Source organism: Canis aureus, chromosome 6, assembly GCF_053574225.1.
Source record: "Canis aureus isolate CA01 chromosome 6, VMU_Caureus_v.1.0, whole genome shotgun sequence".
Taxonomy (NCBI): domain Eukaryota; kingdom Metazoa; phylum Chordata; class Mammalia; order Carnivora; family Canidae; genus Canis; species Canis aureus.
The window spans coordinates 2,855,877-2,880,447 of NC_135616.1; the positions used below are offsets into that span (position 1 = coordinate 2,855,877).

At 38.7% G+C, this 24,571-nt stretch overlaps 1 protein-coding gene across 2 annotated transcripts; it reads right to left on the bottom strand.

Annotated features, from left to right (window-relative positions):
* Positions 1–4,840: 4,840 nt before the first annotated feature.
* PSMG2 (proteasome assembly chaperone 2) lies at positions 4,841–24,457 on the bottom strand. Of its 2 annotated transcripts, none has more exons than XM_077899893.1 (7): positions 24,291–24,457; positions 19,734–19,905; positions 16,043–16,101; positions 13,137–13,255; positions 12,084–12,257; positions 5,997–6,117; positions 4,841–5,157 (listed from the first exon to the last, which is right to left on the bottom strand). In XM_077899893.1, the coding sequence occupies exons 1-7, from the start codon at positions 24,345–24,347 to the stop codon at positions 5,065–5,067; spliced, it is 795 nt and encodes a 264-aa protein (XP_077756019.1). In that variant the 5' UTR covers positions 24,348–24,457; the 3' UTR covers positions 4,841–5,064. The 2 variants fall into 2 exon arrangements, with proteins under 2 accessions (XP_077756019.1, XP_077756020.1); XM_077899894.1 differs by lacking the exon at positions 24,291–24,457 and adding an exon at positions 23,885–24,156.
* Positions 24,458–24,571: the final 114 nt, after the last annotated feature.

Below are 24,571 nucleotides of genomic sequence, written 5' to 3' on the forward strand. Positions count from 1 at the left end.
TTGGAATTCCCCCCATCCTCCCAACCCATTTGGATTTTGATAGGGATTGCATTGAATCTCAAGATTGGTTTGGATAGTATGGACACTTTGATAATATTAAATCTTTCAACCCATGAACACAAGATGCCTTTCCATTTACATATGCATCTTTTAAATTTTTTTTTTAAAAAAGATTTTATTGATTTATTTATCCATGAGACACAGAGAGAGAGAGAGGCAGAGACACAGGCAGAGGGAGAAGCAGGCTCCCTGCGGGGAGCCGGATGTGGGACTCAATCCCAGAACTCTGGGATCACGCCTTGAGGCAGAGGCAGATACTCAACCACTGAGCCCCCCAGGCATCCCTGTTTCATAGTTTTCAGTGAAAAAAGTCTTTTTCCTCTTTGATTAAGTCTATTAGTATTTTATTCTTTTTGATATTAATGTAAATGGAATTGATTTTCTTAATTTCCTTTTCAGATTGTCCATTGTTAGTGTATAGAAATGCAGCTGATATTTTGAGTGTTAGTTTTATAACTGCAACTTTGCTGAATCCATTTAGCAACTCTAACAGTTTTTGTGTGGAATCTTTGGGTTTCCTACATGTAAGAATATGCCATCTGCTAACAAATACTTTTACTTCCTTCTTTCCAATTTGGATATTTTTTTCCTCCCTCCCACCCTTCCATCCTCTCCCAGTTGCTCTGGCTAAGACTTGAGGACAATGTTGAGTAAGTGTAAAGAATGGGCATCCTTGTCTTATTCCTTAGAGGACAATCTTTCAGTTTTCCCCCATTGAGTATGATGGTAGCTCTGGGCTTGTTACATATGACCTTTATTATGTTTAGGTACTTTCCTTTTATTCCTAGTTTCTTGAGTGTTTTTATCACGAAAGAATGTTAAATTTTGTCAAGTGCTTTTTCTATATCAATTAAGATGATCATGTGATTTTTGTCCCTTTCGTTAATGTTACATTTATTACTTTTCTTTTTTGGCATTCTTCTTGAATTCCAAGGATAAATCTTACTTGTTTATGGTGTATAGTCCTTTGAAAGTGCTATCGGTTTGGCTTACTAGTTTTTTGTTGAAGAGTTTTACATTGACATTCATCAGGGATATTGATCTGCATTTTGTTGTAGCTTTCATTTTGGTATCAGAGTAATGCTGGACTCATAAATGTGTTAGGATGTGTTCCCTCCTCTTCAATTTTTGGGAAGAGTTTTTTTCTTTTTAAGATTTTATTTATTTGAGGGGGACAGGGGAAGAGAGAGAGAGAGGGAAGAAAGAGACAGAGAGACAGAGATATGAGGAGCAGAGAGAGAGGGAGAGGCAAAGTCTGCACCAGGAGTGGAGCCCAATGCCAGCCTGATCCCACGACCCTGAGATCATAACCTCAGCTAAAATCAAGAATTGGCCATCTAATCAACTGGGCCACCCAGGCTCTCCAATTTTTGGGAAGAGTCTGAGAAGGATTGGTGTTAATTCTTTAAATATTTGGTAAAATACTCCAATGAAGCCATCTGGTCCTGGGCTTTTCTTGGTTGGGAAGTTTTTGACTGAATTGGTAATTGATTATTGATTAGTAGTAATTGATTATTAACCTCCTTACTAGTCACAGGTCTGTTTGGATTTTCTATTGCTTCAGATTGAGTCTTACTAGATTGTATTTCTAGGAATTTATCCTTTTATTCTAGGTTATCCAATTTGTTGGCATATAATTTTTCCTAACAGTCTCTTAAAATCTATTTTATTTCTGTGCCATCAGTTGTAATTTCTCTTTCATCTCTGATTTTAGTTGAGTCTTCTCTCTCTTTTGTCTAGCTAGAGGCTTTAGGAGTTAGAATGTGGGAGGCGCAGTCAGAACATCTGTACCACTCTCTATTGCCATTCTGTTGTTTCTTTTCCTTGTCTCTCTTTTCTTTTTGTTGACTTTGTTTCATTGTTTTTGTGTTGACATGCCTGGATTTTTTCCCTCTCATTTTCTTTTGTGTGTCTTCTATAGGTGTTTCTGTAACAGCACTCCAGTCATCAGTCTTAAGAGTTAACTTGCTTCAAGTTAACATACCCCTCACTTGCTGACTTAAGACACTTGATCTGTAATAGAACTAATTTACTTTCTTTGAGATTTGCAGACCGCTGGCCTTGAGGAGTGAAGACCAGAACTTTCCCAGGGCACAGAAGCCAGTAAGTCTGTTTGAAGCCACCTCAGCTTTCTGATTAGCCCACCAATTTTTTTTTTTTTAGCAAAATGTTTTTCTTTCTTTTAGGTTACACAAATGATTTTACTGACCTCCCTTTGGGTAGCTATAGATTTTGTCCATCTTTGCAGAAAGAACAGAGAATTCCTATACAACACAAAACAAAGAACTGCATCCCCTTGCACAACCACGAGTACTGAAATGTTTGTGGCTGGCATCATCAAGTCTGCATGTAATCAAGAAATGCTGCTGCTGCACTCTCTTTACTCATTAACTACCCAACCCCTTTAAAACTCCAAGGCCAAGCAGAAACCAGAGTTGGCTTTTGGGCAAGAATCCGCCTTCTCCCCAGGTTGCTGGTCTCTTGAATAAAGCTCAAATTCCTTTCCTATCAAACATTGTCTGGAGTGATGATCTTTTAGGCAATTCGCAGCTACACTTGGGTTTAGTAACATTTTCTTTGAGGTTACTACAGGACTTACCTAATACAGCTTATAGTTATAACAATTTATTTTAATGTTGGTAACAACCTAATCTCAATCATATACAAAAACTCTATTTTTTAAAGATTGTATTTGTTTGAGAGAGAGCATGAATGAGGGGAGGAGCAGAGGGGGAAGTAAAAGGAAGGGAAAAAGAATCTCAAGCACACTCTGCACTAAGCACAGAGCCTGCCATGGGCTCCATCACAGGACTGTGAGCCAAAGCCAAGGATTTGGCACTTACCTGACTGAGCAACCCAGGTGCTCCACAAAAACTCTACTCTTTTACATTTCTTCACCTTCTCCCCCACTTTTTGATTCACAAGATATGTCTTTATATATTAATCTATTAACATAGTTTTATAGTAATTTTTAATGCTTTTGTCTCCTAAAATCTATACCAGAACTAAAAGTACTTTACACACCACCATTACAATGATAAAGGACTCTGCATTTACCTACTTACTTTTACTACAGAGTTTTCTATTTTGTATGCTTTCATGTTGATGTCTAACATCTTCTTTCAACTGGTAGGACTCCCTCTAGCATTTCTTATAGGGCACATCCAGTGGTGATGAACTGCCTCAGCTTTTGTTTATCTGGAAAAGTCGAGCTCTTTTTCATTTGTGAAGAATACTTTTGAAGAATAGTAATCTTGATTGGCCAGTTTTTTGTTTCAGCATTTTGAATATAGTATCTCACTCCCTTCTGGGCTCTATGGCTTCTGCTGAGATATCCATTCATTATCTTGTGGGGGCTCACTTGAATGTGACAAGTTTTTTTTTTTTTTTTTAAACTATAGTTGTTTGCGGGGCTGTTTGGTTTCATTCTATTTAGAGTCCTTTGAGCTTCTCAAAATTTGGATATCCATTTCCTTCCACCAGATTAGGGAAATTTTCAGTCATTACTTCCTCAAATAAGTTTTGTCTCTTTCTCCTTCCAGGACTCTCATAATGCATATATTGATCCCTTAGGCTTGCTCTGTTTTCCTTCATTATTTTTTTCTTTTTATTCCTCTGACTTAAAAATTTCAATGATCAGAATTGCTGATTTTTTCTTCAGGTTGACCAAATCTGCTCTTGAACCTAATACATTTTTCACAATTCTATCCGGCTTTGTTCTTAGTTTCTCTTCACTGAAATTGTCTCGTTTTATTCATTCATTCTTGTCCTGATTTCGTTTAGTTGTTGCTCTCTTGTAGATCATTGTGCTTTCTTAAGACAATTTTTTTTTAATTTTATTTATTTATGATAGTTACAGAGAGAGAGAGAGAGGCAGAGACACAGGCAGAGGGAGAAGCAGGCTCCATGCACCGGGAGCCCGATGTGGGATTCGATCCCGGGTCTCCAGGATCGCGCCCTGGGCCAAAGGCAGGCGCCAAACCGCTGCGCCACCCAGGGATCCCAAGACAATTTCAATTCTTTGTCATAGTTTTCGATTTCCTTGGTATTGGTTTCTGAAGATTTGATCTTAGCTCAGTGGATTATCTACAGACATTAATTAAGATACTCAACACTGGGTGCCTCAGCTGGCTAAGCGGCTGGCTCTTAATTTTGACTCCGGTGACTATCTCAGGGTCCTGGGATCGCGCCCTGCACCGGGCTCTGTGCTCAGCTGGGAATCTGAGGATTCTCTTTCCTTCTTCTTCTATATCCTCCCCCAACTAACACACTCTCTCTCTAAAACAAATAAATAAATATTTAAATCCTCAACAAGACCTAATGCATCTTAGGTACTGTCTCCTTCTGAAAAAAATTCCAGAACCATTACTGGGATTTCTTTAGAACAGCTACAAGAAATACAGAGAATAATTAAATATTCTTCTGTTATTTTTGGACTTCTGGCTTCCCAAACTGCAGGATAATAAATGGTGTTGTTTTAAAGTTTTTTTTTTTTTTAATTTTTATTTATTTATGATAGTCACAGAGAGAGAGAGAGAGAGGCAGAGACATAGGCAGAGGGAGAAGCAGGCTCCATGCACTGGGAGCCTGATGTGGGATTCGATCCCAGGTCTCCAGGATCGCGCCCTGGGCCAAAGGCAGGCGCGCTAAACAGCTGCGCCACTCAGGGATCCCTGGTGTTGTTTTAAACCACTAAGTTTTTGGTAATTTATTACAGCTGACACAGGAAACTAAAACAGAAGTCTGAGTTTAAAAAACAAAAAACAAAACAAAGGACACATTTCAGACAAAATCAGGAAGTATTTTATTGTACAAAATTTACATTTGTTGTATATAGTGAAAAGCATGGCAAAACAACTTTTAATCCATTTTCTGAGATTTTCTGTGAAAAGTAAAGATTTATTTCCTAATACATTCTCAGATAATATAACTTTTGATATAGTTGTTTAACAGTTGTGTTGGTAGTAAGTGTCTTGGGACATAATGTATAAAACTGAAAACAGATCAGAAAAGTGCAGGGGGAAGACCACTGCCAAAGAGTAATCTCCACGAACTCGGCATTTTCCACTGCAAGGCAGATGCTGTGGGGTCATCACACTGTAAATGAAGAACAAAATACTTTAATCCTTCAATTTTACCACCAAATCCCCTCTTAACATTTAAGCGCCATAAGACTCTCCCTTCTCTAATTTTTTGTTAGTTTTTGCTCTTTTTGGTTTTGATACTTTTAGCTACTTTTAGCTGAGTTTTACTTTAAGGAAAAACAAAGTAATAAATTTCTATGTCTCTACATTAACTGAAGATAAATTTTCTTAGGTTCCAAATCATAAAGAAATGCCAGAAACGTCCATCAAGTAAAACCATATTTGAAAGGAATAGGTGTTAAGTAATAATAATAATAATAATAATAATAATAATAATATCAGTGTTGTATGATTTGTATGAATTTGTTCCTAGCAAAAGCATGAATTAAAAAGACAATACCTATCATATCTTTATGGTACTTCTATTATGCCAGAAGCTAACTGATTTCCCTGGGTGTAATACAGAAAAGTATTTTAATTATAATACATATTCAATAGTTATAGTATTACATAAAGAGGTTTTGCTTTCCTTAAGAAAAAAAGTCCCAAATTGCAAAGAAATTTGTTTATTCATCTAAGAAATGTCTGCTATAATTAATGCAACATGAACAATCAATACAATGAAGTACTTAAGGTTTTCCTTCTGGAAAATCAGCCTTAATGAAACAACTATAGATAACTTGTTGGTTAAATGCCTTTTCTTTTCAAAAATTTAATTAAGCTAAATTTTACATAAACTTCATTTTATACATTAACAAACTTTCACTTATTTGGTCCACTTATATAGAATATAAAATGCAAGTGTATACATACATAACCAGAGAAATTAGAGGCTTAAAGTGTAAAACTTACACATGGTTTGATTATCTGAAGCCATTCATTAAGATACTCAACAAGACCTAATGCATCTGGGATATTGTCTCCTTCTGAAACAAATTTCAGCAGAACCACCACTGGGATTTCTTTAGAACAGCTACAACAAATACAGAGAATAATTAAGTATTCTGCTATTGATATAAGATGCTGATTCCATCTGTGTCTGTTTTTATAGCTAAAACAATCTGCCAGGTTTTAGGCAAGGAGAAGATGCCACATAATAACATCACTTATTTAGCCCTCTTTGCCCCAGATATATGCTATTACAGGACTAGAAGCCATGTAATGTTCACTCCGGGCATATACAAGTTTGTGTCTCACACAAGGCTGCATGAGAAACCATCCCCATTGATATATATTTTGATATATTTCCAAATCTGCTGTAGAAGATAGTGATTTTTGGAAGCACTATAGCAAAGAGACTGAAAGGAAATAACATCGTTACTAATAACCGAAAGCAGTGAAGGAAAACTGTGGAACTGAAATAAAAGGAAAAAATTTTACTACTATTTCTTACAGATTCGATCTACTGAGTGACTGATTTATTATGTGCTAAGCACTATCTACATATTTTATAATTCAATACCTGCAACAATTTTTTTTTTATTTTATTTATTCATGAGAGACACACAGAGAGAGGCAGAGACACAGGCAGAGGGAGAAGCAGGCTCCATGCAGGGAGCCCAATGTGGGACTTGATCCTGGGACTCCAGGATCACACCCTGAACTGAAGGTAGACGCTTAACCACTGAGCAACCCAGGCGTCCCAATACCAGCAACAATTCTTGAGGAAGTTAAAATTATCTCTATTTTATCAATGAATCAGTTTGGAATAATGGACAGAATGCCTGGATTCAAATTCTAGCTCTGCCACTTACCAGACATGTTGGGCAAGTTACTTAATCAGAGCTTCAGTGTGTCTCATTTGTAAAAGAGGACACAAGAGAACTTACCTCACAGGTTGCTGTGTACTGTAAAGGAGGCAGTAGAGGCAAAGTGTTTTAAAACAGTGCCCAATGGGCAGCCCAGGTAGCTCAGCGGTTTGGTGCCGCCTTCAGCCCAGGGCGTGATCCTGGGGACCTGGGACCGAGTCCCACATCGGGCTCCCTGCATGGAACCTGCTTCTCCTTCTGCCTGTGTCTCTGTCTCCCTCTCTCTCTCTCATGAATAAATAAAACCTTTAAAAGCAAACAAACAAACAAAAAAAACAAACAGTGCCCAACATGGTCAATACTACATACATGCTAGCTATTATGACGAAGTAATTGAGGTTTAAAGGATTTGAAATGTAGTTAAAATACTAAAAGTTCTGTATTTATGAAGTGGCAAGGGTGGGACTTGAACCCAGGTCTTTCTGACTCCAAAAGTCTCTTAACTGTAGGCTGTAAATGCCTCAAGCTAGTGATGAGACAGAGATAAATAAATGCAAAAAGCTTCCATTTGTCAACAAAAGCAAAAAAGACTTCTAATGCTCTAAAACCAAGAACTAGGAGAATACTGTAATGCCAAAACTTGAGAGCATGTGACTGACAGAGCTACAGAAATCCAGGTGTGCTGGCTTGCTAAGCCAGGGATTTCAGATGTGGAGACTCTGAGAAGTAGGTTTAGAAGTCTCAGATGTCAGGAGAAACCTACTACAGCACCTCAGTCTCTAAATATCAGAAACTGGTCAGGGTGCCTGGGTGGCTCAGTTGGGGAAGTATCCAACTCTTGATTTCAGTTCAGGTCATGATATCAGGGTTGTGAGATCGAGCTTCACATCCGGCTCCATGCTGAGGGTGGAATCTGCTTGGGATTCTCTCTCCCTCATCTTCTGCTCCTCTCTCACTCTTCCTCCACTTTTTTGCACAACAGGTGTACCCCTGCTTGCACACACCGTCCCTCTCATAAATGAATGAATGAATGAATGAATGAATGAATGAAATTGGAAGATGTTAATACTAATTACATCATCTCACTATGTAATTCTCGAATATCTTAGGGGCTCTCAAGCTTTGTATGGTAGCACTGTGAATCATGATGACTCAGAAGATTCTAGTTTCTACACATTCATGTTGTGGTAGCCTTAGAAACATCTGCCTACAGGAGGCTAGCCTCCCTGGCTGTGCCTTCATTTTCAAGTCTCTAGGTTAAAAATTGCAGGGGTATATCTTGAATTTACAGTGCTTCTACTACTAGTTTGTAATATAAAGAGTAGTGTACCAGTTTTAATGCCATTCTCTGGTCCTCTCTGTAAAAACAGAAAGTGGAAAATGGCTAATTTTATTACCTTCTGTGACATTCAAATCTAGCACATGAGATGCATCCATTATTAAATTATAAATGTACTTCTATTCCAATTAAGTATAAAGAATTTCAGGTCAGCCATACCACTGCCACTACCTATTAATATTATCTTTTCTAAGTATATGTATCAGAATATATATTTGTTCTCATAATGCGAAGGCAAAATATATATAACAAAAAAATATGTAAGTGTGGCTCAGAATTCAAAGACTCAGGAAGACCCTCTAGGGCTCTTCCTTCTCTAGTTCTCTGCTGTGTTCATTCCTGGTGTCCTAGCATTCTCCAGTGATGCTGTCTGTCTTCTCAACTCAGCAAGACCGCTCTGCTCAGGTTCCCTCCCCTCCCTGTGTTGTAGTCAACAAAGTATCTGCAGACAGAATGCTGGGGCAACTGTAGGACCTATGTGCCTTCTCTTAGGCATCACAACTGTGCGCTCTTGGCAATCTAATGTCTGAAAAAGTTGTTTCATTCATTTTGTCCAATTTCTAGTTGCTGATGGCAAGATGGCAAGTCTGCCATCCTTAGTCTAACAAAATCCAAGCAAAAGCAAGAGACTGATTTGTAAAGAACTAAGAAGTCAGTATGAAGGAGCAGAGCTGTGAGGATACAGAGAGTAGTAAATCACTTGTGCAGAAGGGAGAAGTGAGGACACAAGGAGTGCTGTTATGAGGTGACTCTTGGAAACTGGGTTGGTTTTTGCAAGGTAGACAAGAGAAGAAAAGGACACGGAACAAGGGAAGGAAGAATGAGACAGTTTTTAGGAAACTATGACTGCCAGTAGTTTAGCTGGAGTCCAAGGCATCAAGGAATGAGCCAGGCAAGGAAATCTTGAGCCTTGTAAGGCACATTAAGAGTATGAACCAGATTCTGCACACAGCAAGTGAAAGTGCTGATGGACTTTACTCAGGGGATGCTGTGATTGGTTTTGAATTTTAATTCTAGCAACACTCAAGACAGAGCAGAGAGAGAATGGAGGTGGTAGAGGAGTCAATCAAAAGCTCTTAAGGGCAGCTGTTATTGACCAAACCTGTGCATGCCCCTCCAAAACTAAAGCCTTAAACCCCAATGCGACCATATGTGGGGATAGAATCTGTGCAGGTAATTAAGATTAAACCATGTCATAAAGCCGAGGCCCTAATCTGACAGGACTGGGGCCTTGTAAGGAGAGAAGAAAACACAGGTCTCTCTGTCATGTGAGGATATGGCCAGAAGCTAGCCATCTGCAAGCCAGGAAAAGGTCTCACCAGAAACCAACCATGTTGCTCCCTGATCTCAGATTTCTAGCCTCCAGAACTGTGAGCAAATACATGGCTGCTGCTGAAGCCACCTGATGACGGTATTTCATTATGGTGGTCCAGGCTACAAATGACATGGCCTGAATGAAGCAAGAGGAGGACTGAAGGCTGGTAGTATGCAGGGCAGGGATGGGCAGAGTGTGATGGGGCAGCTGGGGGCTTCCAGGCGGTGGTAAAAGAATAACTGAAGTGATGTTTTATATTTCAAGGAATAAGCTAGCCTCTAGGAAAAGCAGCAAAAACACGAATAGGTGACAAACTAGAAAAAAAAAAAAGGAAAGAAATGACAATTTTAATAGGAATAGCGTAGGTTTCAGGGAAAAAGAGAAGGCTGGTATGGTACACAAGTCTGGCCAGAGACAGACAAAACAAAGTGTACTGGAAAAACAAGGTGAAATGCCTGTATGCTTTCTACTAAAGAAGTCTTAAATACTTTGGAAAGGAGCAGGGGCAAAAATAATTACAAATAAGGAACACGATCCAACTACATACGGTCTATAAGAGACTTGTTTTGAATATAAGGACACACACAGTTTGAAAGTGAGAATATGGAAAAAGATATTCCATATAAATACTAACCAAGGGAGCAAGGTGGCTAATACAAATATTGGAGAAAATAGACTTCAAGTCAAATACTGTTATAAAAGACTAAGAAAGCTACTATATATCGATAAAAGGGCCAATTCATCAAGAAGATGCAACTAATAAAAAGACGTATTCACAAAATAAGAGCCCCAAAATATATGAAGCAAACACTGACAGAATTGAAGGGAGAACTAGACACAGTGTTATAATAATAGCTGGAGACTTCAATAGCCTGCATTCAAATAACTGATGGAATAAACAGATTGAGAAAAATAAAAAAAATAGAAGACTTATACAACCTTCTACACCAGTTAGACCTAACAGATATATACAGAACACTCCACTCAACAAAAGCAGAATACATATTTTTCTCAAGTGCACAGGGAACATTCTCGAGGACAGACCTTTGGTAGGGTACCAAAGAAGCCCTGATAAATGAAAAAGGTTAAAATCATACAAAGTGTCTTTTTCAATCACAAAAGAATGATACTAGAAATCAACAATGGAAGGAAAACTGGAAAATTCACAAAAATGTGGAAATTAACACAATTTCAGACAACTAATGGGTCAAAGAAGATAATGACAAGGGAAATCAGAAAATATTAGGGGTGAATAAAAATGAAAATACAACATGCTAAACTTAAGACATGTAGCTAAAGCAGTGTAAGAGGGAATTTCACAGCTGAAAATGCATATTTTAAAACAGAAGAAATTTTACAGATTAATAACCTAAGTTTACATCTTAGGAACTACAAAATAAAGACAAACTAAATCTGGAGTTAGTAGAAAACAGGAAATAATGAAGATTAAAGGTGAGATAAATCAAACAGAAGAGAAAAACAATAGAGAAAAATCAATAAAACTAAAAGTTGGTTATTTGAAAAGATCAACAAAATTGACTAAGAATAAAAAAAGACTTGGGATGCCTGGGTGGCTCAGCGGTTGAGCGTCTGCCTTTGGCTCAGGGCGTGATCCCAGGTCTGGGGATCGAGTCCCACATTGGGCTCCCTGTGGGGAGCCTGCTTCTCTCTCTGCCTATGTCTCTGCCTCTCTCTTTCATGAATAAATATATAAATCTTAAAAAAAAAGACTCAAATTACTAAAATAAGAAATGAGGGTTAGGACATTAGTATGCATTTTGCAGAAATAAATAGGAGTTATTTAATAAGTACAGACTGTTTAGAACAATAACAAAGTTATGAAGATAGTTGGTGATGGATAGACAACACCATGAATTCATTAATGCCACATAACTGTACACTTAAAAATGGGTACATTAATGTTTTGCATATTTTACCACAATTTAAAAAAAATAAGATTGATTGTAGAGGTTGCATAGAGGAAGTATTAGGATCCTTAACATGCCACATGTTACAAAGCATTAAATGTTTTCTTAGGAATGAATTTTCCTAAAAATAAATTTCAGTTTTTCCCCTGAATACAGGACGTATTTTATAAATATATTTTCAAAGTTGTAATATGAATCTAACACTCTCCTACTTACCGTTTTTTTTTTTTTTTTTTAATTAAAGTAGGCTCCATGCCCAACATGGTGCTTGAACTCATAACCCTGAGATCAAGAATTTCATACTTTTCTGACTGAGCCAACCAGGTACACCTCTTAACCTCTATTTTTAATTTTTTAAAAATATTTTTATTTATTAGAGAGAGAGAATGAGAGGTAGGTAGGGGCAGAGGGGGAGAGAGAGAGAGAAAAAAAAGTAGACTTCCTGTTGAGAAGCCCGATATGGGGGCTCAATCCCAGAACTCAGAGATCATGACTCCAGCCAAATGCAGATGCTTAACCTACTGAGCCACCTAGGTGCCCCTTACTTTTATTTTTTTTACTTTTATTTTTATATAAGGAACAAATGAACAAATAGATGAACAAACTCACCCTTCATCATAGAGTGTTTTTGTGATACCTCCTCCAGGAATACGAATACAAAACTCAGAATCGTCTATTTCAGGAATGCATGGGCTTTTTTCCATTTCTTCCCAATTAAGGCTCTGTATTCTATTTTGAACACTTTTTTGCACAATGGGTGTAAGTAGGTATCTGAAGGGAGTGCTAGAAACAATCATAGAGTTAATTTTCTAAAAACCCATAATAAATGTGAACATTAAGGCAAGTATCAGTTTTTTTTTTTTTTAAGCAAATGTTTGTTCTTTCTGTATTCTGTTACTAAAACAAAGCACAAGATTCAGCAGCCTATGGAAGAATAACGTAAAAATATTGCTCTGGTTTGCTATTTACATACTTAGGAGAGAGTATAGAGACACAGGCCGACTTAAACTAAGGCAAGGTTACGAAGATAACCTATTTCCCACAGCCATGTGCCCTTCTGGCCCTGAGGCCTTTTGTGAGATTGCTAGACATGTTATACCTACTGTGAGATTACTAAGAATTATCTCCAATTTTGAAAGGTTAGTCTTGGCTAAATGTTTTTTTATCAGGATTTTTTATAGGTGCACAAATGATAATGAAAATAGTTTATATTTTTAATTCTTGGATGCCTTGCCTTCTGTTTAGGAATTCAGTCTGACATGCCTGGGAGTTATACTTAAAGGCAACTGGACTTCTGCGATGGCTAAATAAATAGAAATGTGAATTCAGTCTTCCAAAAAATTATCATCCAGTGAATCTTAGGTATCCTCTCTCTCTTCATCAGCTGAGCTCTGTGATGTTGCTATACACAATATCAAAGAATCAAAGCACAGTTCCAGAATCATCACTATCTTTACACCAAAGACTTCCTTGTGCCCCAAACATAGGACTACCTAACCACACTCTCTCCAATCTCTTGACTTTCTTTTATTTCTTTCTAAATTCCAGAAAGGGTAGGTAAAGATATACATGGCTTTTAAAACTTATTTTAGCTTTTTAAATAGAGATACCACCATAATACCGTGTAAATCATAACATTTTTTAAAGGTAAAAAACACATACCTGCGAAGTTGTAGATCATTACGGTGATATGAATGGCTGCTTGAAAGAACAATAACTTTGGCACAGTTACTACTTTTCACCCAGGAAAGCAGTTTCTCACAGAATGGCTTTGATTTATACTTTGTATATCAATGAAAGAATAAAAAGAAAGTCTAAAAGTTAGATCTTAGCATATAATAAGAGTATTCTATAAAATATTTTATTGACCTTTTGTGATGATAAAAAATCCATATATATAAAATTCTAATTACTTTTAGATCCACTTCCTATCCTTAAAATGAAGCTAAGGGATGAAGAGCAATGAGTTTTTTATTGTATCTTTACAATTCAGAAATAAATAATGAGAAATCAGATTTCAAAAAAATTTCTATTTTGACTGACAAAATTTCCCAGTTCTCTACTTAAAGTAATCTACCATTACTTAAAAACTATCAAATGGACATCTATGAGATGTTCTTGCTAGAAATTTCTGACCTGAAAGATGACCGGGAAATAATTAGGTGAACCTAGGATGCCAAACATCTGACTTTCATTCTCAAAGGAGTCAATATTGAGCAGAACAGAAAGAGGAGTCCACTTCTATCTCAACAGTTATCAACTAAAAAGATATTACAGCCAAATGTAACGCGTGAAACTTGACTGGATCCAGAACTGAGGACTATTTTAGGGACAACTGGGGAAATTTGAATGTCATGACACTACTGAATAATTCATTAAATGCTGATTTGCTTAATGTGGCGGTCATGCCGCTGTGGTCGTGAAGGAGAATGCCCTTATTCTTGAAAGATGCATGCTGAAGTATTTACGGGTAAAATATCATTACATCAATAGACTGCTTTTGGGTTGTCTGGCAGAAGGAAATTGTGTGTAAACATACGCAAATAGAGCAGATCAAGCAGGAACGGCAAGATGTTAACAGCTGGTTAATCTGAGAAGTGGGTTATGAAATTTGGGGAAGAAAAACTCTCTTTATGGAAACTCTTCACAGACTGTTAAAACAAGGAAGGTGGTATAGTATGACTAAGAGAGGCAGGCTCTAAACCAAGCTGCCTAGTCTGGAATGCTAGCTCTACCTCCCACAGACCATATGTCTCAAGAAATTGTTTAACCTCTCTGTTTCAGTTTTCCTCATTTGTAAAATGAGGATAATATCAGTACCTACTTCATCAGATTGTTGACAACGTAGAGTACTTTATATATGTATAAGTACTGGTGCAAAGAATCCATGTTCAATAAACGTTTGCTATTTTGAAATCACTATTTCTACCTTACCAAAAATTTCATTGAGACATGTTTATCTTAATTCTTTCTTTTTTTTTTTTTTTTGTCTATCTTAATTCTTGAACTCACCCTGGTATTAAGAGAACAGAAAAAGCCACATGCATGGCATAATGTAAAAATATTAGCAATTCTCCTGCAAAATTTTGGGTATTTGTTCTCTTAATAGTACAATGGATAAATTCCCTTAATAGTACAATGGATAAATTATGGTTTCCCTTAATAGTACAATGGATAAATTATGGTTTCCCTTAATAGTACAATGGATAAATTATGGTTTATTTATACAAGAGAATCCCACAGAGGTGAGAATGAACGAACTACCTCTCCTTGGAACAACATGGACGGACCTCACAAATAGATGCTGAGTAAAGGAAGCTAGACATAAGTATATATCATAAGATTCCATTACATAATATAATATCTAGGATGGGGCATGAGGGAGTGCCTATGGAATGTCGACATATTTCTGACCTCCTGAACAGATGGTACTGAATCCACTTTACCAATATTTACCAAATGCTTCTCTACATGCTAGGCACTCTTCTAGAAGTTGGGGATATAAGAATGAATGACACATTGTTACTTCTCTCAGAAAACTTACTTTATATTAGAGGTAGATGATAAACACATATATGATATGCCAAGTAGTGATGAGTTGCGTAGAAAGCCACCCCAGGATAATACAATAGAAAGAGTGGCCAAGAAGGCCTTTCTTCAAGTAACATTTAAGCAAGGACTGAGGGAAGCAAGCCATTTAGGTATCTAGGGGAAAAGTATTCCAGGCAAAAACAATAATGTAAAGACTCTGAGACAGGAATGAGCTTAATCTGTTGGAACAACACAGGGAGGCCAGTGTGGCTGAAGCAGGCTAAGTGAAAGAGCAAAACACAGAGCACACAGGAATGGCTCTAAGTTAGATTAGGTGTAGAGCAGCTGCCCAAGAGAGCGCTCTGTGATGACGAAGTGCCTTGATGGCAGCTGTCTGCCACTATGGAGAACTTCAAATGTGGCTAGTACAAAGGAGGAAGTGGATTTTTAATTTTATTTACTTTTAGTTTATGAATCAAACTTAAGGAGTGTCATGTGGCTAGTGGATACCATACCAGGACAGAGGAAGAACCAGGATAAGCCAAGGTAAGGGCTGTGAGTTCACTGGGAATAAAACAGGAAGCCACCAGAGGGTTTGATTTAGGTTTAAAGGATCACTGGTAGTGTTATTTGCAAAGAGACTATTAAATGTTTGTAGGAGTGGATGGAACCACAGCAGAATCAGGAGCATTGAGAGAAGGCAGGGGTGTGAAAAAGCATGGTAGCAGAAGAGGAAAGAAGATATTTTCAGAATTTATTCTGACAAATACATGGTTTAAATGTACATGCCACTGGTTGAAATGTAATACAAATGTAACAAAAACAGAAAATATTCCTATGATGAAATGTTTTCACCAATGCTACCTGATGGGAATATATAAGACCCAAGCTATAATATAATCATATTAATCAATTAATCATATAATATAATCATATAATCCCAGTTCCTTTCAATATAATCATGAAATAACAGTAACAGCTCTGAATTTTATAAGATTTTTTTGATCAACTTAAAAAGACAAATATAATATACTAACCTTAATAAAAATGGACCTTAACTGAAGAGCCACGAGCTTCTTTGAAGGCAATGAATATACTACAAAGACAAAATAATAATAATAAAATAGTTAAAATGATGGTTATACAAGTGAAATTACTAATATAAAAAACTGAATTGTAAAAACTTTTATACCTAATATTTTCAATAATTAAATATAGAACATATGAACTATATCATTCAGTTTATTTAAATGTTTTATTTAAACATTTTAGAAGTACCTTAAAATGCACCTGTGGGCTTTATTCTATGGAACAGATTCATTTCTGATAAGTTAACAGTTTATTTTCTTTTTTTTTTTTTTAATTTTTATTTTTATTTATTTATGATAGTCAGAGAGAGAGAGGCAGAGACACAGGCAGAGGGAGAAGCAGGCTCCATGCACCGGGAGCCCGACATGGGATTCGATCCCGGGTCTCCAGGATTGTGCCCTGGGCCAAAGGCAGGCGCCAAACCGCTGCGCCACCCAGGGATCCCTATTTTATTTCTTTTTAGAGGTGGAGGGCAGAGGGAGAGAGAATCTTAAGTAGGCTCCATGCCCAGTGAGGAGCCCAATGCAGGGTTCGACCTCACAACCTGAGATCATGACCTGAGCTGAAATCAAGAGTTGGACATTTAACAGATTGAACCACACAAGCGCCCCTGACAAGTTAACTGTTAAGAAAATACCAAAAATTATTTTTCTTCTTATAGGTCTTGTTAATTTATATATTTTAGAGATTTTATTTATTTATTCATAAGAGACAGAGAGAGAGAGAGAGAGACAGAGAGAGAAGCAGGCTCCATGCAGGGAGCCCAATGTGAAACTCGATCCTGGGACTCCAGGATCATGCCCTGGGCCAAAAGCAGGTGCTCAACCACTGAGCAACCCTGGTGTCCCCAAGTTACAAGTCTTCTGGTAAGTGTCTTGTTGGACCTTGTTGGACCTGTGTGTGGTGTGATTGGGGGTATCCAGCATCAAGTCTAGTGACTACCAGGTACGTTCAGAACAAAGGCAAGAGCAGAATGTTTAGGAATTAGGGAAAAGAGCACAAATTTAGGGGGAAGGGACTAAGATGTGGGCCACTCAGGCCTGTAATCTATTTCTGACAAACATACCCAATGCAATTGTATAGTCCTAGTAGGAAGAGGATGTATCCATATGGAGTGAGCAAAATATAAGATACACTGCCTCCTATAATGGCAACACTCATGTTCTCCACAGTGTATCATGCAAATCTTTTTTTGTTATTAAGATCCTGCTTCCCATTGCTTTTCTGATATGATACAATATGAAAGCAACATCCTCTTTCACATATTCTGGTGGAAAATATTTAGCTTTCATCTAATCAAGCCTTTAGATCTAAGTACTATTACAGAAAATACAGAGACTAGAAGACGAAGCCAGCTGACACTGCAAATTATCAGACAAATGCAGCAGGTGAGATGTTCTATAGGACAATGGGTTCAGTTTTTTCCTCAATAAACAAGTTTCATGAAAAAGAGGGCAGAAAAAGAGACTGTTCTAGAGTTAAAGAAATTTCAGAGGCATAATAATCAGATGGATTACTGTGGGTCTTGGTTTAGACTAACTTTAAAGAACATTTTTGGGAAACTCTAACAATTTGATTATGATACGGTAGAGTAAGACATTAAGAAATTGATAATTTTGTTAAATGTGATGGTATTTAGCTATTTAAGAAAATGTTTCTAAAAGATGCATACGTGGGGGCACCTGGGTGGCTCAGTCGGTTAGGCATCTGCCTTTGGCTCAGATTATGATCTCGGGATCCTGGGACTGGGCCCCATATCGGGCTCCCTGCTCAGCAGGACCCTCCTTCTCCCTCTCCCTCTGCTACTACTCCTGCTTGTGTGCGCGCGCGCTCTCTCTCTCTCTCTGTCTCTGTCAAATAAATAAATAAAAAATCTTAAAAAAAAAAAAGATGCATACTTGAAGGTAGAAAGTCACAATGTCTACAATTTATTTTTTTGTTTTTTTAAAATTTTATTTATTTTTTGAGAGAGAGTACAGAGAGACACATGAGTGGTGAGGAGGGGCAAAGGGAGAAGGAGAAGCAGGCTCCCCACTAAGCAGAGAGCCTGATACAGGGTGCAATCCCAGGACCCTGAGATCACGACCTAAGCCAAAGACAGATGCTTAATTAACTAAGCCACCCAGGCACCCCTACAATTTATTTTAAAATACCTCATTTTAAAAATAAAGTGGATTAAAGGACTATACCCAACTGACTTGCTGCAAGTTTGTGTCAAAGAAAAGACAAAAGTAGTAGTCTTCTACTAGAGTGAAAGTGCAGTAGCAGGGCGGTGTGGTACTTAAGAGGCAGATCACAGGGGTCAGAGCCTTGATCAGAAACTTAGTTACACCAATTATTAACTTCTCTCTGCAATGGTTTCCTCATCAATAAAACTACCCATTGAATAGTTACAAAGATTAAAAAAAAAAAAAAAATAGTTACAAAGATTAAATAAATACATTTAAATGCAGTGTTCAGCTCATAGGAAATAATAAATGATAGTTGTTATCATTAGTGGAAAGTATATAAATTCTAGTTCTATCATTTACAGTCCTTTATCCTTTAATGCAATAACTGAAATTCAGTCTTGTGTTAACAAAGCCATCTTTCCTGCAGGAATTTTAATATTAAGGCTATTTTTTAAAAGTTTGTTTCATTATTACAAGCTAGTGGTGCCATTAATAAGATGAACAACAACAAAAAAAGCTTCTTCATTTGTCTTTTAGCCCCATCAATGGTCTTCCATGCTACTCCTTAAAGGTGGCTTCCACCTTAAAATGTAAACAGAAAATTGGGAATCCCTGGGTGGCTCAGCAGTTTAGCACTTGCCTTCAGCACGGGGCATGATCCTGGAGTCCTGGGATCAAGTCCCATATCAGGCTCCCTGCATGGAGCTTGCTTCTCCCTCTGCCTGTGTCTCTGCCTCTCTCTCTCTCTCTCTCTGTGTGTCTCTCATGAATAAATAAAATCTTAAAAAAAAAAAAAAGTAAACAGAAAATTGAACAATCAACGGAGCAGCTTGCCATCAAACAAAGCAAGTGGATACTCCTATGCTTCATGATCAATAGCTTTCCCTTATTAGCTTGGAGTAGTACCAAATTATAAACACAGTGATCAGTGCAATGTCAATTATGTTTCCCAATTAATCAAGCTTGATAGTCCAATGAGGAATTATATGGAGATTTATGATATGGGAAAAGCCTACACCTACTAACAGTATTAGGGAACTCAATCTCTCTGGGCCTTGTTGATATTATATTATCATAGATTCTACAGTATGAGACGATGACTATGAGGCTTAGGTAAGGTAGGACATGTTAAACCTAAAGGGCTGAGCCCAGTAGAACTCTTTACTCCTTTCCCTTATATTAGTGATGCTTATACTTGCCAGAAATTAAAACTGAGGATAAAAAAAAACCCTTATTAAAATAAAAAAAAGGAAACCTCAAACTCTAGTTAAAGAAGTACAGTCATCATAAGAGTTGCCATTTAGAAAAGGCTAAGAACTAAAATCAGGATGTAGGAGACTCGGACAACATGATTCTGCACAAAGCTGGCACTAAGTAGGTGTCTGCTATAAAATAGTATCTGTAGAATCTATTTCTAATTTAAAATTCTTCCTTATAACAAAATAAAACAGACTTAAGTCTTAATTACCTTCAGCGTTTATACAGAGTTCTGTTGAATTTTCTTCTGCAGTTGCATATGGATTGTTTCCAACCATTGGCACAAGACAATCGGTATAGAAGTAACCAATCTTACGCATATTTAGTGTAGAAATAATCAAATCTATTGCAAGCTGGCCAACATTTCCAACAGATACTGCAGGCTGAAATAATAAAAAAAACAATATGCTCATTAAGTCATCAAAATTAGCAGCACTTTTAAAAGTTTAGACAGAAGACAATAATCATAGGACTACTTTTAATGGTTATACTCAGGTACGTCCTAGCTGGATAGAAACTCTTTCCTTCGTTGCAACAGAGGTCTCCGCAGGGGCTTCCTCTACTTTTGAGACTACTGATTCAACACTTATTGAACACCTACTACATGTTAATCATTGCTCTAGACACTAGGAATGCAGTAAGAAAAACTGACAAAAGTTCCTCCCTTGTGGAGCTTCCATTCTGGTGAGGGAGTAGTTTAATATAATAAAATACAGGCATGCCTCACTTTATTGCACTTCACAGATAATTTTTTGTTTATTTGTTTTACAAATGGAAGGTTTGTGGCAACCCTGCCTCAAGGAAGTCTATAAGCACCATTTTTCTAATAGCATTTGCTCACTTTGTGTCTGTTACATTTTGGTAAATCTCTCAGTATTTCAAACTTTTTCATAAATATTATATTTGTTATCATTTGACCTGCAATCAGTGATTAGGTCTCACTGAAAGCTCAGATGACGGCCAGTATTGTTTATCAATAAAGTATCTTGGGGCAGCCTGGGTGGCTCAGCGGTTTAGCGCTGCCTTCAGCCCAGGGTGTGATCCTGGAGACCCGGGATCGAGTCCCACATCAGGCTCCCTGCATGGAGCCTGCTTCTCCCTCTGCCTGTGTCTCTGCCTCTGTCTCTCTCTGTGTCTCTCATGAATAAATAAGTAAAATATTAAAAAAAAATAAAGTATCTTAAAATTAAGGTATGTACACTGTCTTTTTAGACATAATGCTATAGCAAACTTAATAGATTACAGTATAAACATAACTTTCACATACACTGGGAAACCAAAAAATCCATCTGACTTGCTTTATTGTGATATTCACTTTATTGCTGTGGTTTGGAACCAAACCCTCAAAATCTTCGAGGTATGCCTGCATATAGTGCTAAGCGCTATGGAGAAAAATTAAGAGTGTGTATATGGATGTGGCTGGTTGCAATTTTAAAGAGGGTGATCAAGGGATCCCTGGGTGGCTCAGTGGTTTAGTGCCTGCCTTCGGCCCAAGGCGTGATCCTCGAGTCCCAGGGTTGGGTACCACATGGGTCTCCCTGCATGGAGCCTGCTTCTCCCTCTGCCTGTGTCTCTGCCTCTCTCTCTCTCTGTCTCTCATGAATAAATTAAAAAAAAATTTTTTTAAATAAAAATAAAATAAAAAGGGTGATCAAGAAAAGAATTACTTTGTGTGGCGGTCTTCCTTATGTATTTCAGGTCTGTAATTAACTGGTAACCCAAAGGCATACAAAGAAAAGAACACTCCAAGCACTGGAAAACAAGTATAAAGGCCTCTTGGGTCATCTTTCCACTTGCTTTGTTAGTGCCTAAAGGTTAGAGTCAGCTTCTTTTCACATTAAACACACACACACATATTTATCCCCATGACTTCAAAGAGTCCAACTGCTAAATCTCTACCTATACCTCAAAACATTTATCTGAACTTCAGATCCTAATGGATATCTCCATATGGTTATATCACAGGCAATGCATATTCAACATGTACAAAACTAAACTTCTGCCTAAACTTGTCCTCATGTTTTGTATTTTAGAAAAGAGCAACAATTATTCATCTAATACTTAACCCTAGAAACTTCTTCCTTTCCTCTTAACAACTGTATCTCATATATGTCCAATTTTCATTGATTCTATTTCCATAGTGTCTCTTTAATGTAGCTCTTCCTTTGCATTCTTCTAGCAATTGCTTTTTTTCTCCCCTTCACCTTATTTTTCTGGATCCTTCAGGGTGGTCCACTTCTCCTTGATCTCATCTACTAATCTCGCGCTTATCTCCTGTAATTCTCTCTCCCCTTCTCAAGGATTTTGCTACTTTATTTGGACCCTCACTCCCCTACATCATCCACCTTTTCCTCACTACTGGACTCTTCCCATCAGCATATACACATGCTCTAACCTTCCCTTCTAAAATACCCTTCCTTAAAAATAAATAAAATAAAATAAAATACCCTTCCTTTTTTTAGCTCCTTCACTCTGCTGTACTCTCCCTTGATCCCACATACTCCCCTAGCTACCACCTCCTTCTTGTTTCTCCGTAGCCAAAATTCCCCAGTTGTCCACTAAAATATAAGAACTTTATCTCTGAATTGATGAACAAATATATACATATACATGTCTCTATCTCTTCTTCCATTTACTCAAACCACACCAATATGGCTTCCCTCCCTTCACCCCTATTTTTTTTTTTTTTTATTTATTTATTTATGATAGTCACAGAGAGAGAGAGAGAGAGAGAGGCAGAGACATAGGCAGAGGGAGAAGCAGGCTCCATGCACCGGGAGCCTGATGTGGGATTCGATCCCGGGTCTCCAGGATCGCGCCCTGGGCCAAAGGCAGGCGCCAAACCGCTGCGCCACCCAGGGATCCCTTTTTTTTATTTATTTATTTATTTATTTATTTATTTATTTATTTTTTTTTTTTTTTTCACCCCTAACTATTGGTAACTGTCAAGGTTACCACCAATGATCTTTTGGACATTACTTTTCCCTACGGATCTTTTTCTGCTTTTTCTTCTGCCAGTTATTTCCTATAAGGATATCTTTCCATCTTATTAGAAAATATTAATAAATATTTTTCAGGGAGATACTTTGAAATTATATAAAATTTCCTCCTTCAGTATATTAACACAGACTAATTTTAGCAACTCGTTGATATTTCTTGCATGCATCATTAAGGTAAGAATTGCCCAAAAGTGTTACCATCATTTAAAAAATTGAGATATGGGATGCCTGGGTGGCTCAGTGGTTTAGCGCCTGCCTTTGGCCCAGGGCGTGATCCTGGAGTCCCGGGATCGAGTCCCACATCGGGCTCCCTGCATGGAGCCTGCTTCTCCCTCTGTCTGTGTCTCTGCCTCTCTCTCTCTCTGTCTCTCATGAATAAATAAATAAAATCTTTTAAAAAAAATTGAGATATAAGGGACATATGATATTGTATCAGTCTTAGCTATATAATTTGATACATATGTATATAGGTATATAGGTATATACCTATATACCTATGTATATATATGTATATAAGTATATACCTATGGATATACTGTGAAATGATTACCACAATAAGCTTACTTTAATATCAATCAACCACATAGTCATAAATAACTCTCATAATGAGAACTTTTAAGATTTCTTCTCTTAGGGTGCCTGGGTGGCTCAGTTAGTGAAGCCTCTGCCTTAGGCTCAGGTCATTATCCAAGAGTCCTGGGATGGAGGCAGCCTACAGCTCCCTGCTCAGCGGGGAGTCTGCGTCACCCTCTCTCTCTCCCCACCCTCCTCCTGCTTGTGCTCTCTAGCTCTCTCATAAATGAATGAAATCTTCAAAAAATCTACTCTCTTAGCATGTTTCAAATATACTATGCAATACTTTGTATTATAGTCACTGCACCGTACGAGACATCCTTAGGACCTCTTTATAACTGGAGGTTTGTACCTTTTGACTGCCTTCATCTATCTCACTCAAGCAACTCTCATCCTCACCTGCCTCTGGCTACCGCCAACCCCTTCTCTGTGTCTTTATCTGAGGATTTTTTTCACCCCAGGCCCCAAGATTCCACATTTAAAGCTTTAACAGGTCTTTGCGTCCTTCCCCTCCCAGTAAGTCCTAGGATTCTTCTGTGTCCTTTCCAAAGTGCTGTCCTAGGGCAGCCCAGGTGGCCCAGCGGTTTAGCGCCACCTTCAGCCCAGGGCGTGATCCTGGAGTCCCGGGATCGAGTCCCGCGTCGGGCTCCCTGCATGGAGCCTGCTTCTCCCTCTGCCTGTGTGTGTGTCTCATGAATCAATAGGTGAAGTCTTTAAAAAAAAAAAAAAAAACAACAAAAAACCCAAAACCAAGCAGGAGTTAGTGACTGGCCAACATTGCTTTTATTACCTTATGCGTAGGTTTTTGGTTAACGACCAAATAACGAATGACTTAAAGTCTCGCCAGCTTAAGAATGGCTCTGATTTTAGCTAAAAAAAAGATTTTCGAGGATACAATGAAAAGAAAATGGCCCGCACGACCTGCGTCGCACGTTGCCCGAAACCAGCAAACACGCTCCGTGTGACAGCGAAGACCAGAGTCCAGTCTCGGAGACGCCCGGGGACGGCGGCCGCCGAGTAACCAGAGCGCCGCCCCCGGCGACCACCCTCCTCCGCGCGGGCCGCAAACCCGAAACCCGCAGGTGCCGGCGGCGTCCCGCGTCCCGGGACCGGAGAACTAGCCCCACCCACGGCGCCGGCGGCCCCCAGGCGCCCCCCACGGCCGGCGCCCCGGAGCTCGCGGAACGGGGACTCACCATGAGAAGGGTGTGGCCCGCGAGGTCGGGGACCGAGTCTCCGCAGGGGACAAACATGGTGGCACAGAGGGCGGGAGGACAGGCAAGGCCGAGCGCGGGCCCAGGAGGCCGGGGGCGGGGGCGGACCCGCGAGCGCCGCGCCAGGTCTGGCAGCGCGGTCCCCAGCGCGGGGGGCGGGGCCACGGGGCGGGGGGCGGGGCCACGGGGCGGGGGCGGGGCCCGGGCCGCCGCTCGGCGTGGGGTCCTGCGGGGCCAGTCCAGCTCCGCGCCGGTCCGCGGTG

Coding starts and splice junctions, on each gene's coding strand:
- PSMG2 (XM_077899893.1), bottom strand. CDS start 24,347: ATGTTTGTCCCCTGCGGAGACTCGGTCCCCGACCTCGCGGGCCACACC. Junction 6,118..12,083: donor AAAACACTCTATGATGAAGG/GTGAGTTTGTTC, acceptor TATTTGTTGTAG/CTGTTCTAAAGAAATCCCAG. Junction 5,158..5,996: donor TTCAGATAATCAAACCATGT/GTAAGTTTTACA, acceptor CTTCATTTACAG/TGTGATGACCCCACAGCATC.